Consider the following 17,729-nt stretch of genomic DNA (forward strand, 5'->3'; position numbering starts at 1 on the left):
CTAAACCACATAAGTCCATGACTGATTGACACACACCAGCAACTTCCCCTAAAATTACTGTTGTCATTTTACAGTTCTCCTTTCATACAGCTTAATCAAATAACATAAATTGAACTTTGGACTGAGCCAGGCTCGCTGTTTCCCTCTGCTTCTGGCCTTTATGCTAAGCAACGCTAACTGGCTCCCAACTCATATTGATCTTTTTTATCTCACTCACAGAAAAGTAAGAGCAGGACACATTATTTTATTTCCCAATAGTGTCCACTATCTTGACTTAGAAAAGGGATTACGAATAAGAATCATGATGTGGTCCGTGTTGACAAGATGACCTAAGTGATACATACTTACAATGTGAAATATAACGTGATGGATAATGGAACAAATACCGTTTAAAACATGACTTAAGTCTTAAGACTTGACTTATGACTATTTCTTCCTCTTGTTGTCACTGTTGTATCCAGTGACACAAATAAACACACACAAACACACACACACACACACACACGCACGCACACAAAGTGAGTCATACTCACTTCTGTTTCTCCACTTTGTAGGAGGCAGTGAGGTCATCAAACAGCTTGCTGTTCATCTCCATGAAGGTCTTCAGCACGTTGTAGATCAGAGACACAATGGTCCTGCAGGGATGGAGTTAATAATGAATCTGGTTGATCATCTGTCCCATGGGTTTATGGGTGCGGATACAAATTAAAGGACTAGCCCTTGTTTTGGGGTTAGGGTTGGTCAACTTAATATGTTACCTAACTAATACTGTAACACTTGGGCACTTTTGTGTGTCCATCCATGCTAATACTTCAGATACTTCAGGATATACTGGAAAGTGATAAAGTATAAAAGATGGGAATTTGTAGCAACTGTGAAGCATAATGTTAAGTAAACTTCATAAGTATTAATAGTGATATAGTATTTCCACTAGTCTGTGCCACTGTCTAGTTCTACTTCATAAAATTTCACAGGGAAATATTGTACTTTTTATTCCAGTGCTTTTTGCATATTAAGATTTTACATTAAAAAAAAATATGATTCTTTAAAATATGATGCAATGTTCTTCACTAACAATATATTGTTAAAATTGGCTACACCTTGACCTTTTGCTTTTAATACTGCATTACAGGACTTATAGAAGTAATTTTACTGATTTGATTGTTAACTGTGAGTGCTTTAAAATGTATTCTTTCTCCATCTAAGATTAAACCCAAATTGATCAGAAACAGAATGGCCAAAGTTGTGGCTTATATTACTGACTGGTTCCAGTGCTCCTTGGAGACTCTGTAGAGGGTGGCGAATACCAGCGGCAGGATGACTTGACAGTTCTCCTCTATCAGACTGAGGATGTATTCGTTGTTCCAGAAGTAAAGAGCCCGCTCCGCTACCTAAAACAGACACAGACAGAATAATGGACTTTCATTTCTCAAAGTCCTGACAAGATTCCTTTTGAACAGACTTTTTTTTTTCGTGCTACAGTGACATAATAAAGACGGTTTCATATAACAGTTGCGTAATGCGGCCCTGTTTAAATCAAATGTGGGGTGTTCACCTGGAAGTGAGGGCTGGAGATACAGGCTGCGATCTGTTTGAAGAGTGGCTCCTGGACCCTGATGAACTGAGACGGCTCGATCACGTCCAGGATCTCTTCGATTTCCCCCAGGAACATCACCTAGAGGCACACGACAACACACACGTCTTTAACTTGAAGAACTAAACAAAGACATCCAAAAGGCTCCCAGAAGTACATTTTTAAAGAGCTATCGGTGACTTAAAGCTCTGTATTCCTTATCAACTGACTCACCTCTTTCTGCGTGCAAGTTTTTGGCCAGTACTTGAGCAGCCCTCTGATGATCTGCAGAAAAAATATGAAACCCATTAAAATAAATAAACACTGCAGCCATTAGCTCAGCAGGGTAGCTGGCTGGCATCCATGTGTGGCATTATCTCATATTCATGTCTAGTGCATTAAGAAATCTGATGTTAACTTTGCACTTTGAGTCTAATCTTTAGTGTTCTGATATTGGTGAATGAAGCAAACTATAGCTGATAGTCTTATTCAACCTCTGACAGCAGGGGTACATGGAGGTCTTTACAATTGTAGGACTGACATTAATTATAATGTTTGATGGTCATGTGACTGGCTGTGGTATTAAAGGATACTTCTTGTTTATTAAAACTTGGATCTTATTTTGTTTTGACCATCAGTTTTATGATGAGATAAGTCTCTACACACTTTCATCACTACTACAAGTCAAACAGGGCAAGTTTAGAACCTCGGACAAGCTTTAAACTAGCCAACAGTTTAGCCAGATTATCTGAACCGCTTTATTTGGAGGTAACCCTGGAAACGAGCACACCTTTTAGTTTATCATTAGTCATATTTCTATAATTGTCGTTATAGTTATTGTTGTTGCTGTGCTTCTCTGTTTTTCTCTCCTTCTTTCCTCTCCTTCTTCCTTTCTCAATCCAGCAGGTCGAGGCAGATGGCCGCCCAACTAGAGCCTGGTTCTGATTGAGGTTTTTTTCCATTTAAGGGGAGTTTTTCCTTGCTGCTGTCATCAAGTGCTTGCTCATGGGGTAATGTTGGGTCTCTGTAAATGAAAGGGTACGGTCTAGGCCTGCTCTATGTGAAAAGCGCCCTGAGATAACTTCAGTTGTTATTTGGCGCTATATAAATAAAGCTGAATTGACTTGATATGACAAATGTGCTACCTAAAAACTGCCTATTAACACATCCAACTTCACAACTCAACTTCACAAGCTAGTTACTAACTTTGTCTAACTGCCATTTGGTGCTGGTACTGTGAGCTAAAAGTAATGAGCTGACACATGCTGAAACGGTCCGTAGAGCCGCAGTAATCTACAGTTGGAAGATAATACTGTTTGAGTTTCACCTTTTACATTAGACGTATTAAGTGGATTTATTTTTAATATAAAAATATTGGTGAGTGCAGCTTTAAAACTTGTATGATTGCTTCTTGACCTGTCTGAATTCATTTTAGTGATGTCACCGCATTCCCAGATCCCAGCAATTAACTTTGGGTAGACAAAAATAAGAAGCGATTTTTAATAAACCAGAATCACTCTTTAACTTTGATTACCAACATAGCGGTAGACAGTTCAATGAGTTCATTATATAAACTTACATATTCAGTCACAGTAGCATCTTTCTCCATAAACTGCACCACACAGTAGGCCAGCTGTAAGGACAGAAGAGATGTGGTGAGAACACACACACACACACACACACACACACACACACACACACACACACACACACAGACACACACATTCCCTGAAGCTGACAAGGAGACAAGGGAGATCTTAGCACTTATCCCACAGGATTACACACAGCTAAAGATCGGAAAGACAAGTTTTCCGAGGGGAGATGTGTGTGTCACAAGTATGTACGTGTGTGTGTTTTTGTGTCTCCTTCTACATCGGCTCTTGTCTCCTCTTATATGATCTGCAATCATTTCCTATTATTCAGCAAGTGTGTGCGTACATGTGTGCCTACATATGTGTGTGTGTGTCTGTGTCTGTGTGCCTGTGTGTTTTGCGGTTGCCCCCTCCACCCAGGCCGGTTGCCGTGGCGAGTGGGCACCGTGGCGACGGAGACTGTGTGTATGCGTGTGTTTACTTCGGAAGGAGTGATGTCACACACACAAAGTCCCTTAAGGGCAATCTCAGATAGAGTTTAAACCTCTTGTCTCTCCCTCTCCGTCTTTCCTACTTACACTTTTGCCTTGTTCACATGAATACTGTGCTGGTCCCTTTTTATAACTTTCAGATAAGTTAGTTCATATATCTTTAAATTAAAAGTATGCTACACTGTCCAATTTGAAAGTTAAAGACAGTAGATGTGGTCCATTGTCAGATTGTTGTTAGTTCTTGTCTCAACTTTTTGCATTTTTGTAGAATTATCAGATTTTCTTTCTTCTCTTTTTTTTGTTTCTTCCTTTGTCTCGTTCCTGACCTGTAGCTGCATTGTCTCTCTGTCTGTCAGGCTTTCACATCTTCTGCAGCTTTTATCTATTTTACTGTTGTTTTTTTCCCCTGTCTAATCCATTTTCCTTCTTACGGGGCACCTTTCATCTTTTCTTCTCCGCTCGCTCCAGCCCTTTACTTTCCTGTCCTTCATTTGCACCATAACATGGTTACAGAGGCAGAAAGAAGGAGTGTGTGTAGTCTAAAAAAAGGGACTGGTGAAAGGAGGGATGTCAAGCTTGAATAAAAAGAAAAGCAGGAAAGAGAGGAGGATTAAAATAAAGGTACTAAGCGGTCAAACTATTTAAAGTATTAGCGAGGCATAAGAGAAATTGCTCGGGGTAAATATGATGTTGGATTCCGTTGTCAGGCCGGGCTTTGTGGGTGCGGGAGGCCGTTGTTAGGCTAAGGATTATGAACTCTGTGGTCTTTTTAAGGCTGAGATTTTACCAATATTGATTTGCTAAGGTGACAGGTCAAAAATTGCCCCCTTTTTTTGGATTAAGCTATTCTAGAGAGTCATAATGATGGCATTTTCTCTATGTACTTTTTGCAGCTTTTCCATATAAAAGTAACCCTAACATGTAATTACAGTTCTTTAATCTGCACTGTAAGATAGATACATAGTTATTAACACTTTGTGAGTCGTGGTTATGTTTCCTGAAGTTTCCCAATAAGGCAGAATCAGAGGAGACAACTTCCACAGCCTATGAAAGTAGTTTCAAGGTGTCGTTCCCCCCTTTTCCAATTTACTGTTGGTTTGTCTCATTGGTAATTTTAAACATAACACCCCTTAACAGTAACATAGGAAGCAGAGTCACTACAAAAAAATACAAAAAACTCTTTTTTAGAATGATTTTGACCAAAACTCAAAGCAAACACTGATGATACATGAAGACTATTAGTTCCTTAGCAAGTTCATCTTTAAAATAGGAGCCTCAGATGTGAGTGTTAACACATGAATGCATTGCGTTTGCTTTTTGCTATTTGAAAATCCAGGATGATTATTGCTCAAACCATGTTGTGGCTACACACTATAGCTCCAACAGATGTTATTTCAACACAGCGACATGAATATAAATGAGCACATCCTTCACAGACCACAAGAAGACTGATTCACAGCATCAAGAAACCTTTAAGATGATTTAAAGGTGCTACTGTGATATTATATTTTGATATTTAGCTCCAGATCTGGGTCACTCCTGCATGGCCACACCTACTGAGTGCAGAACTGCTGTCCACTAGCACCGTTTCCCCCGTGACCCTGTCAAACTGAGTGTATCTGTGTGTGTGTGTGTGTGTGTGTGTGTGTGTGTGTGTGTGTGTGTGTGTGTGTGTGTGTGTGTGTGTGTGTGTGTGTGTGTGTGTATGTGTGTGTGTTTAAGTGTGTGAATAATGCATGTGTGTGAACCACAGGGAGAGAGACGGGGAGGAGAAATGTAGGGCACGGTGATGCTGAGACCCAGAATATAGACACACACACACACACACACACACACACACACACACACACACACATCAGACCAGTTTGTGGAGAACAAACTGTACCCTCTGCATAATCAAATAATGTGTGACACAAATAAAACACACACACACACACACACACACACACACACACACACACACACACACACACATACACACAATAGACTTGTGACCATCTAAATCATCAAATATTATGACAACACAAACAAACATACTCATACTGGCACAGTCACAAACCAAAGAAACCAAAGACACACACACACAAACACACACTGTGTGTGACTCAAAGGTGAGTGCGTCTCTTTGCAGGATTATCTATGACTCAACTCTGCCTCTTAGTGGTATATGTTGCATATTGCAGAAACCATTGACTGATTTGTGCTAATGGTTTGGCTTATAGAAGGACTCATGTACTGTACATATAGTTGATTTTTCAAGATAAGAAAGATAAATATGTCTCCTCCTCTTGGATTATATCCACACACACCCTTCATATTCAACCTAAAATGTTGACCGTTCAAACTTTTCATTAGAACTGGTGATGCCAATGGCTTGACAGATGGAAATGATGTCCACAACTTTGGCACAAAATATCAGCATACACCCGCAGGGTAACGTTAAATAAATCTATACATCCAAGTGGAAGGGCGTTGTGGTGTCACATCACATCAGATATGGGTGTCAATATCGGGAAAATGGTCCAAGCCGATCAATTTTAATGGTAACAAACATCAACAGAAATGAGCGGCAGTTCTTAAACAGAAATGTAAAATGTCACTGACCTGTGCGTGGAAGATGGAAAGGGACTTTGCTGTATGTAGCGGGATGAGAACTCGGACCAGGAACTGCTTATGTTCAGCTTTCAGCGGCAGAGCGAAGCCGTTTATGATGCTGGAGGAGAGGAGAAGGGAGGAGAGGAGATAACGTTTCACAATACAAAAAAATCAATCCAAATTTGTGTAGACAAACAATGTATTTTCAACTTTTTTATCCCATTTATCACCTTATGACTCCTCAGATTTATTATGTTATCCATTGGAGGGTACACCAGGTTGGGAACGACAGATTTAGTGGAATATGTCAAATACTTGTATATGTTGATTAGATGCTTCATATGGCCCAGATCAGTTCTTACAGTACAATTATAAAAATCTGACAGATCTCTAATATTACAAGCTTTCAAAAGTTTAATGAGGCCGCAATTTTGATAATGAAGGTTGATAAGGTAAAGGTGAGATCCTTAAAGGTCCAATATTCAGCTATTCTGCAGCAAATAGGATATTTTTTAATGATTTTAGATTATTGTTAATGTATTTGGGGGCTCTGGAAATACTTTCAGATCTGCATTAAGCCTTGAGTGTATTTATTTTTCCAAAAATATGATGTTTAGCTCTTTGACTAGAATGTAATGGTAAAACATGAGAGGCTCAAACGTGAACTTTAACCCTGCTGTGCCATAGTTGAGGCTGTTGTAAAAACTACCATTCACATCTACTTGTACATTTGTCTGTGTGGTGGAGTCTATTCTTGTACTGTGTCCATTTCCAATGGTCTGCTCAGTTCACTACCACGCTGACTGATGTAGTGGTAGCTCAGCCTACGGAGGGCAAAATGTCAGCAGAGGAGGAGTGGGAACTAAACTTGGAGAGCTGGAAACCAATTTAGCATCTCTCTGAGCTGTCAGTGGGCACAAACTGCTCATCTGTCTATCTCAGTATCAGTTAGTCTGTGTGTCTGCCTTCATTTTTTCTAATAGCATCTTTGTCTGTTTAATAGAGCATTCCTTCAGTAATATCTCCCTCCTGCCGTTCATCTAATCTCTCTTTCTGCCTTCTTCTCACCCTTGTTCTTAATATCTCTCTATCCTCCCTAGCCCATCTCTCTCTCCCTCTCTCCCTGTGTGGGAGGAGCTATAAATACCCCTGTTACCACCAACATGAATACAAACCTCTCTCTCCTCTCCTGCTCTCCCTCCTCCTTCCTCCACTTCTGACTCACTGTTCACTCACTCATCTCCCCTCCATCTTCATATACCCCCCCCTCTCTCTCTCTCTCTGTCTATCTGTCTCTCTCTTTCTCTCTCTCTCTCTCTGTCTCTCTCTCTCTCTCTTTATCTCTCTCATCCATCGCTTCCTCCCTTTTTTCTCGCCTTGGGTTCAACCCTTCACCGTTAACCCCTCATGCTTGAGCCTCAACTGAACTGATATCAGAAGCACAAAAAATGCACTCAAAGGCCACCATCCGTTTTTAATTTCATCTTTTGATCACTCAAGGAAGATGGAGGTGACAGGTGAGAGGGAGAGGATCAGTTTCTTCGCCAATCTCTCAAACCTTTAACACGTTTGCTGAAATATTCTAGCACTTAGCAGCATTCAGCTACTCCAGTCTCTCCAAATCTCTTTGAATCCAAGCCTCATATCCATCGTCTTCCTTTTTCTTCTATGTTTAACATCAATGCAGATTATTTACAGGCACGTCTGCCTCACTAGCGTCAGATATTGAAAGACGAAGACAGTGTGCACGACTCGACTCTAGCAACCAGAATGCCCTTGAGAAAAACAAACATTTATTGACTCTAATACTGATTTGTTTACTTCCTGCTGCGTCTTCTGCCATCATCTTCTGCTTGGTTTGTCTTTCTCTTTCAAACTGTCCGCGTCTCAATCTTTCAGCACCGTCGACACTTTTGTTTGTGTATCAAAAGCAACGGAAGTATGTCAGCGCCATGGACTAATGTCACAGCTATTCTCGGTCTCAAACTTAAGTCATTGTCTTGCTGTTGCTATTGGAGATACATATTTACATCCTTTTTGAGAAGAACGCAAATAAATACACAGTTAGTGACTTATCTCTCATTTTGTACAGTTTAACAAGGCTACCTCAAGCTAGTTTAGCCTGTAGCTAGCATTATTAGGCAGCTAAAGTTAGCACCTTAAAATGTTCCCTAGAGAAAGATACACAACTCTGCGATGAACAGTCTTTCTTTGTGGTCTCTATAGGAGCGAGCCAACACTGTTAACACTTGCTCGTTAATTTAATGCTGATTAATAATCCAACCTCAGGCCAACTCCAGTCTCTCTAAAGTCTCTTTAATCCAGCCAGTCTCCTCCAATTCTTTTATGTCTAACAATAAGCGCACAGAAACATGTCGGTAATTATCTGGAGAGGAGAGCTGATTTGTCATGTGAGTTCAGATTATTCTGGTTCATTACTCACAAGAGCTAAAAGCAGATAGCTGGTTATTCAGAGTAACATCAGCGAATTGATTCTAAAAACGATCAAGCAAATTATGAGATCGGTTTGCAATGAGTGAGGAACACAAACTAAACAATATCACTTGTGTTGTTTTTGTCCACCCTCCCTTCCTCTCTCTTTCTCTTCGTCACTGTCATCTTTCCTTCCTTTTTCCCACCGATTTGTGTACGAGCATCACCAAAGACCAAAGACATGTTTGTTGATCAGTTTGGTTTCCTTCCTTGTCTGCCCATCATGTCTATTGTCCTCATATTTCTCTCACAGGCCTCAGAGACAAAGCAACATGCTACACAAACCACTGAGTCATTTTTCATTTATATCTTTAACCCCCCCTTCCTGTTTCTATCTCTCCTTCCTGCCACCTCCCACCTTTACTCATTTCCCTCCTGTTCTCATCCGTCATTTCTTGCTCCACCAGGTTTTTCACCCACAGTTGTCTTTACCTGATAAGACATGGAGCAAGGATAATAAAGGAAAAATAAAACTCTATGCATATTGTTTTTTTGTTGAACAGTTGCTTTGTCGACATTTTTCTTAGTTGCTTAATTTCACTAAGTATCTCGTAAACCTGCTGGCTGGAAAAATGCAGTATGTGTGTGTGTGTGTGTGTGTATGTGTGTTTGTTATTCCGTTTTATATCTAATGCATTCTCCTGCACCAAAGCAGCAAAGTACTATGTGCTCTAAAGTGTGTGTTTGTGTGTTGTGTGCGTACAGACCTGCCGAGGATTTCCAGCAGCTCTGCGACTCCGTTGAAGTGCTCAGTTTCATATATGAACCTGAAGATTGGAAACAACACACATATAAACACTGTTGCAATTATATGTCAGTAGATGAAGCAACTGTTTCTACATCATCAAAGGTAGAAGCCATTAAAAAAGGCCATTGTGACCCATGCATAAAAAAACTCCCAAGGAATTGATGCATATCTTTGATGTACCCGGCTGCCGGGAATACACCTCTATACCCACAGTGATGTTATCATGTGAAAGAGAAACAAAAGAAAAAGAAGCGCACATACCGGTAAGGAGATATATGCTTATACTTTATCTTTTAGCTGTCAAAAGGCACAAACAACGCTACTGAAACCAGTTAACTGAGACAGAAACAAAGACGACAATTCAGCCAAGCTTGGTGAAAGGGAAAAGAAGAAACATGACTGTACATCACAGCAATCTTGTTAGTCTGAGCTATTTAACCAATAATTTGTGTCGCGACATAATAATTTAGCTCTTAGTATAGATGGAGGATAGAGATACAAGGGCGGAGTCAGCGAGTGATACGACTGCAAATGTGCAGAGTCATGTTTGTGTGTAGTTTAAGTATGGAAGGACACGGCTGTATCTGAGCAACACAACTAATTTAAGGGCCCTTAAATGCTGGTACCCCGCTTGTGAAACTCTTGTTACAATAAGGATGTTCATACTTGTTCCTGTTTAAAGTAAGAATCTTTTTGTTTAATGCTGTAAAACCATAATTAATGGAAAAAAACTGCAATACAGAGGTCACAAAGGCAGCTCTTCTCCTTGTTGATGCTCTTTCTTTGTTGGGTAATGTTTGATTTATTGATGTTGAAACGCTATAAATATCACCTTTAAATCCTGAGTATTGGATGGGTGGATTGCAGCCTGTACCTGAGGAAGATGTTGTTGATCTGTTTGCGGATGTAGGCTCGGAGGCCCAGTAGTTTTCCATAGACACGGTGCAGGATGGTCTTTAGGTACTCCCTCTCCCTGGGGTCCTCACTGTCAAACAGCTCCAGGAGCTAAACATGCACGAACATGACATAATTGCAGACACCAATGCAGTATGTTTCTAATTCTGCCCCTATGTACACTGCATTCACAAATCTAATCTTCTCATTCTTGCACCCAATACCTAAACCTACACTAATTTGAACTGTTACCAATCTTAACTAAAGACCTAACCCAAAAACAGCTCCTCCAGGAAGTAAAAACTAGCAAAATAACCTCTAATTATTTGGTCTTTGATCATAGAAATACATTTGAACCACACTCGCAGTAAAATTAATATTACATCAGCTGTTTTATTTCCTCATAAATTTCTAAAACAGAGCAAGATATGAAACCAACCGTGGAGTCAATTTTTATATGTGCCCCCAACCTAGATACCAAAAATTGAGCGCACTTCAGGAGAGGTACTATAAGATAGTACTTCAGGCTTCATTTATTTATACGTCTCCATTTGTGAGTATTTTAGAAACATCTCCGAGATTTGAATTTGACAAATTGCAATTTTTTAAGAAGGAAAATAAAGAGGATTACCTGCAGGACAAACTTCTGGTCAACGTAGCGTTTGGCCATGGAGGGCTGGAAATCCGGGCTCTCCAGGAAACGCAGAAAGAACTCGTACACCAGCTGGCAGAGAGACAAATGGCAGGAAGTCAGGTGTCATTTCGGCAACCTTACATGATGCTTGCTCCAAGTGACAGGTGAGAAAACTGCACCACGACTACAGACAGTGATGCCTTGTACCAAAAGATGTCAGAGCGAGGCAGAGAAAAGGATCTAATATTGCTGTTTCATGACAGTTTGGATTTCACGCTTATTTCTTGGCTCATGTCGTGACAAAAGTGGAGAAGTACCTGTACGTCACATCTAAATATCATCTGGGCAAACATCACATCTTTAGGAGGACAAAAACAGGTATATTTTGCCATTTAATTTTGCCTTAAACAGCATATTTAACTGATCTAAGGCTCAGGTACAGTATGTTTGTGTGCAGATAATTGCTGAGCGCTGCATTAAAAGCAACACCTGGTGGGAGTTGCATGCACTACGGCATCCTCTGCTCTGCCAAATATAGTACATAACATAAGGAAGGTCCCATTTGTCATCGCACTTGCTGACACTGCATTTTGTTTAACTTCAATAACAAAGTATATATATTACAAGAGTGATTTTTGGTGAAAAAGGCCAACACATTTTGCTGAACATATCCTTTCACACAGCAACTCTCCTTTTCTGCCTCTAGCTCTGCAGGGGGGAAACGCATGAACTCATGTCTGAATATGGTCCATAATCACAATTATCACGGCATTAGTACCTGCAGATGTGGCCAGGAGGCCTCCAGTGTCGGCTCATCTTCCTCTGGGTCAAACTCAGGATTCTCGCTGGGTGGGAGAGTCCGGAAGATATTTACCGAGATCTAGAAAACCACAAATGAGGAGGAGGAGGAGAAGGAAAGTAATGGGGAACAGTATGAAGAAAATAGGAAGTGGAAAAGATGAAAATGGATGAATGGAGGGGTGAGGAGAGGGGGGAAATGAATACAGGAAGGGGATAAGGGGAGATGAGGGAAAAGCAGGTCAGAGAGAAGAGTGAAGTGAGGCGTAAAGAGAGATTAGAGGCGGCCAAATATCATACAATACATTTCTGTTTGTACTGTGGATACCCTGAACATCATTTCAGGACTGAGCCAACACAAAGGGGGTGTAACAGTTGCACTGACTGAAAACTGAGTGAAAGTTTCATAACTGTCCTAATTAAGTATAAATATAGTGATGATGTTTTAGAGCATTGAAACACATTTTGACTCATTCTCATCATCACGCTGATTTCTAACAGGATTCTTCACCAAAGCATTAGTCATCTGATGAGATTTGTGTCACTACATAACAATTTAGCTCTAAAGATAGATGAGGGTGGACATTTAGTGTTATAAAATTTAGTGTCCTTATATACCTTGCAGTTTGGGTGATGCTATGTGCTACTATCTCATTGGCTCACACTGGTTACCTTTGTCCTACTTTAGGGGCTTTCCATAGTATATGTGTACGTGACATATGCTTAAAATTTAGTTGTTGACTCAGGTCTGGATCTGCAGAAATAGATAATGTATTTGGTTGTACTTCTCTTTTAACTAGCTAACAGGAACCTTAAATTCTCAAGTGGAGCAGCTGAGATGCATAAATGGTCCTGCTACTGTCTCGCATTGTTTACTTTCTTCCTCCTCTGTATCAGCTGTCGTGGCCTTCTGTACTTACTGAAAAAGGGAAAACATATTCTCACTTCTATATTTTAGGATTGAGTTAAAGGTCTTAGCCTCGTACTGAACTTTAGAGTTGGCAACACATAGCATCACTTCAAACTACATTAACCACTGGTCTGACTCTACATCTACTATTATGTCAGATGGCAGCTGAGGGTAAAAAAAAAAAATGTTGGTCCTCATGAAGGGTTTTCATCTTTAACATCAGCCAGATTTGATGCTGTATGAAATGAACAGCTGATAAGTGATGCAACCTGACTGCTCGCTATGTCATCATTTATTCAACAAATGCATTTACATTGCCCACTTTGTGCATAAACTCTATTTGCAAAAAGCCAACATGGTAAATCCTAACGCCCCCAATCCAGCTGCATTTTCTCCTCCTTCCCTTCCTCCTTTCTACACCGCTTAGTGTTTTAGTGAAACTTGTCACTGCAAGAGGATGTGGGCTCATTTCATGTGACCATTAAAATCCTCACTGGGAAATAAAAAGGTCCAAACCATTCAGCCACTCTTCCTCGTATATGGTTATCTTGACATTTAAATCCTATAAGGTTAATACACATCAAAGCTATGTCCATCCGGCTTCTTCTTTTTTCACTTCCTCCTCTCCACACTTCTTCCTCTTTTTCTGCAGTTCATCCTTCAGTCTTTCGCTTCCTTTTTGTGGCAGTAGCAAACATTTCATATAGATATTGTTCGCCTTAGCAAAGCCTCACAGAGCTGCTTGCGTAGCTATAAACATCTTATTCTTACATTAGGAGCCAATTTCCTTGATTTCAATTTGTGAGGTAATTTAAATTAGGCTAAAATTCCCCAAACTTTACACCAAATGTTTGCGAAATGCTAATTTTAAATGTGACAGATTTCTGGATATTCCTGGACCATCTAACTTTCCTTTCTTTTCCAGCCTCTCTTTCCTACATTTCATTCACAATATGGTGAATGTACAATCCTATGGGCTTCTTCTATTATTGGTCATCTAATAATTTAAGCTTTTTTAAGCTAGTGGCCCCATATGAAAGCGTTCATCCCCTTTCCTTCCATTCCATCCTCTGTCCTATCAGCCTATTCATATCCTCTGGGTATGAATAGGCCCATATACCATAGCATAAGCTATATCCTCTGTTGGATTTCCTTTCCTGTGTACTAGACACTCTGTCTCTCCTTCCTTCCCTCCTCTTCATAGCTTCTGAGACCTCTGTTGCTCTGTTTTGATGGCCACACTCTCCACCACACTTCTATCTTTCTTTTCCATCCCTCGTTCTCTCACCATCTGTGCTTCTTAGCACCCTTTGCAACCGTTCTCTCTCTCCCTGGTTCCCCTTATCTATCGCTCCCTCTCTTCCTTTCTCCTCCCCTCTCTCACCACCATTGTTTATAGCCTCTGGTGACTCCACCAGAGCTCCTCAGCTGGATATAACACTGTCTGCCGCCTCTGCACCACCATCCTTTCATCCCTCTCTCCTCCTTTTCTCTTGCCGCGGGTAGAGCCTCCAGGTGTTGCATTTGATGAGGATCGATTCACTTGTGAAAATGTTTTTTTTCTCTAGATTTCTATGTTTTTGACCCTCCATCCATTCAGTTATTGAACCCTTTGCTCATCCTCCGGATCGTTGTTTGTCACTGTCTGTGCTACATTTTCTGACATTTGAATACACAGCATTTACTCCTCTGTCTTTCATTTTTAATTTTTTGTCTATCCATCCACTAGTCCATCATTTCTAACCCCAAACCTCCCCTCTCCCTCTCCCCTCATACCATCTTTATAGCCTCTGGGTAGAGAGGCTCTATGAGGACTCCTCTGCTAGTGGCAACGCTCTCCACCAGCTCATTGAGCGCTGCACGTTTGATCTCCTTCCCCTTCAGGTCAGCCACGCAGTCCAGGAAATCAAACAGCACGCAGCACTGCTGCAGCTTCTTACAGAACAGGTCGTGTAACTCTGCCACCGGGGCGTCTGGATGATTGAGAGGCAGGGAAGAAAGAGAAAGAGAGAGATGTTAGATCAGGAGGTTAAAGGACAAAAAAAGGGCAATGCTGCTCAACTAAATCCGATGGTGTTCCTCAAAGGCATTTTGTGTTTGGTAGTGAATCGTTGGGGTGTGCGAGAAAGCATGCTGGAGTACACAGAGATGTATTCTACAAGCTAGATCTTCTCTCAAAGGTAATGAGGGAAAGAGAGCAGACTATTACTCTACAAACACATTTGTATCTCAGAACTATTACCTGTCAGATTCGTTCTCCAGACCTGTTCATCACAATGAAACAACCTGCTGCTGGCCGACAGATTAAAACCTTGTACCTCTGAGAAAACTCCACTTTTCATGGATGTAGAGAAAGCATCTAATATCCACGGATTACTGAGCAAGTGTAATCAGTTTTAAATTGATTCCGCGTGCCTGAGGGGCTGTGAAACTTAACAGCTCGGCCTGTAAATCATCATGCAAAAATGTAACTCAAGTTATATGGAGAGAAAAAAAAAAGAAACAAACACCAAAATAGAGTCAGAAGCTGTGACAGCAGCCAAATGGGATGCTTGGTTCTTTTTTTCTGAGTAAGCAGATGATTGATGACTCAGTAGCTAAATATAGCAGTGAAATATCCAGGTTTGAGATTCCTATATAACCAGGTGAGCTGTATGTGAGGTTTGATTTGAACACTAATATGATTATCTACATTGAAACAAATGATGTAAAAAATATTGAAAATGTGAAACAAATGTTATACACAAACATATGTGTCAGTGTTGAACAAATGTTTGGAGACTTTTTGTTTTTGATGCAGATATTTCAAACTGTATACATATATTTATGACATATATATGATGATGATGATGATGATGATGATGATGATGATGATGATGATAATCATGATGATGATAATGATATATGCCCAAATAATTACCAAGAAAATGTAGAGAAAATGCAGATATGATTGCAGACCTGAAGAACCTCATTGAATATTACTGGATTTTTAACTGGCTAATCACTATATTGATCTGAGTAGACCTGAATGTGTCACTAATTTCTTTCTTTTGTTCTTGTGCTGCACCATTTTGCACTTTTGACAAGTTCAGATGGGTGCACAATGCTCTGACATCTGTGCAGAACCAGTTACATGTATTTCAGTGTGTTGTGTAATTCACAGTTCCTTCATGTTTTAGTTTTTTTTTATCCAAATAGGGAAATGTGTCACTATTTTTACTCACAAGACTTATACAAGAGGCTTATACATTTTGGCTATAAGCAAATGGACATTATTAATAATTCCTAATAACACACTTTCAAGCAATGACTGAGTGAGTAACCCAAAATAGCATAAATTGTGCCCCAAAACCTGAGCGAGACATCAGTTTCTGTGACACAAAGTGAATGCTGGTCTCATGCCACCTTCATGTCCTGTTGGAGTCACCGTAATTACAAGTATTGTGGATATAATGTAATCAATACACAGTATTTTAAAGCCTCAGAGCCGATTCTGTTATCATAGTTGTCAGATGATGTGAATGCTTGCCAGTCCTGAACATGGAAATCTTTCAGATCCAATATAGTGCAAACGCAGCATTAGCCTGGCTAAACTGATGACGACTGTTTAGCTTTGTCACTGCTGGTAATGGGATCGATTCCTTTCCATTTCCCTAATTTAGATAGAGATGGGATTCAGTGCTGTTAGTATTTGCAGCTTTAGCCAGACAGCACACAAAATATCTGGACAGAGGGGTTATTTTATTGTCACAACAAAGAAACGCTCTGCTATGAAGACAGAGATCAACCTGATAAGCTGGTAACACAATGTGCTTACAGGCCAGTGCAAATAATCTCCCTCTGTACATGGAAAACAATACACGTTAACCCAGAGGATACTCCAAGAGGGCTGGGAGGCAGTCTAGACTGACTGTGCAGTTGGACGGATGATGATGATCCAGTACTCACACACACACAAACACAGTTGGAGAGGATTAGGTTTAACCCTTCTTAACCCCTAGGTGGGAGACACAGAAGGGGTGAGGGGCTGACTGGAGCTCTTCCAACCCCCAGACCCCCTCACCTCTTGTGGGCACACCAGGACCATCTGCTCTCTCTGGCACAGAGCTGCACAACAATAGAAGAGGATTGCCCTTTGCTTGAGGTGTCGAGGAAGAAGACACATACTCTTTTGAGACCACAAAAAGGTGCTGCTTATTCCATCACTTATAACCAACTATTCAATCCATACTTTTAGGCTTTCAGTAATACCAGATAATGATTCTGATTTTCAGACTTCCCACTGGTTCTTGTTTGTGATATATTCCCTCAGTAAAAGCAATGACCTGCACTGAATGCATTGACTTTTCTGTAACCTTCCTGCCTTATTTTGAAGAATTTACATCCACTATGAGCCTGTTCATTGAGCCGTTCTAAGTGGTCAATTTGTTCTTGAATTGCAGCCATTTCTCAGTGACTGGAAAAAAAAACGTGTGAGCCCCGTGTTCACATCATTTTCGGGCTATTTGTGACCAAAAAAAACAAGTGTTAAATGTGTAAGATGGGGAACTGTTGCTTCTGACTCTGATAACAAGTGTGTCTCCCTCTTTTATGAGTACCATCTTTTCCTTTCTTTTTCCACTCCTCTTTTTCTGTCCTCTTCTTTGCTTGGCCCCATCTTAATCTGCCTCTTCCTATCCCTCCTATCTCTTTGTCCTTCTCTCCTGATTCCTCCCTTCCTCCCTCCTGCTCTCCCTCTGTAGACAGACTGTGAAGGTGAAATCTAATCCATTTTTAATGGAGAGTAATTGTATGAAGATGTGCTGTGCTGGGACTGAGAGAAAAAAAAAAAAAAAAGAACAGAGCGAGGTGAAAAGATGAAGGGAATAGAAAAAGCAAGTATGTGTGTTTGGGAGAAGGAGAGAGAGATGGGAGGTGAGAAAAAGAGAGAGAGAAGGATGGAAGGAAATGAAGAGACTAGGTGGGTCAGGTGAGAGCAAGTGTGGGAGAGAGCGAGAGATG

The 17,729-nt window shown here is 40.5% G+C and overlaps 1 protein-coding gene across 1 annotated transcript in view; it reads right to left on the reverse strand.

Moving 5' to 3' along the window:
* The window catches only part of ppp2r5b (protein phosphatase 2, regulatory subunit B', beta), a 33,749-nt gene that overhangs the window by 712 nt on the left and 15,308 nt on the right, over positions 1 to 17,729 (reverse strand). The window contains exons 2-12 of the mRNA XM_062444377.1: positions 14,505 to 14,701; positions 11,799 to 11,900; positions 11,018 to 11,110; positions 10,367 to 10,497; positions 9,452 to 9,511; positions 6,261 to 6,369; positions 3,153 to 3,206; positions 1,808 to 1,858; positions 1,556 to 1,675; positions 1,264 to 1,391; positions 534 to 635 (exon numbers count right to left, since the gene is read on the reverse strand). Of these exons, the coding sequence (XP_062300361.1) occupies positions 534 to 635; positions 1,264 to 1,391; positions 1,556 to 1,675; positions 1,808 to 1,858; positions 3,153 to 3,206; positions 6,261 to 6,369; positions 9,452 to 9,511; positions 10,367 to 10,497; positions 11,018 to 11,110; positions 11,799 to 11,900; positions 14,505 to 14,701 (1,147 nt within the window). The remainder of the gene's footprint in view (positions 1 to 533; positions 636 to 1,263; positions 1,392 to 1,555; positions 1,676 to 1,807; positions 1,859 to 3,152; positions 3,207 to 6,260; positions 6,370 to 9,451; positions 9,512 to 10,366; positions 10,498 to 11,017; positions 11,111 to 11,798; positions 11,901 to 14,504; positions 14,702 to 17,729) is intronic.

This window comes from Scomber scombrus, chromosome 23, assembly GCF_963691925.1.
Source record: "Scomber scombrus chromosome 23, fScoSco1.1, whole genome shotgun sequence".
Taxonomy (NCBI): domain Eukaryota; kingdom Metazoa; phylum Chordata; class Actinopteri; order Scombriformes; family Scombridae; genus Scomber; species Scomber scombrus.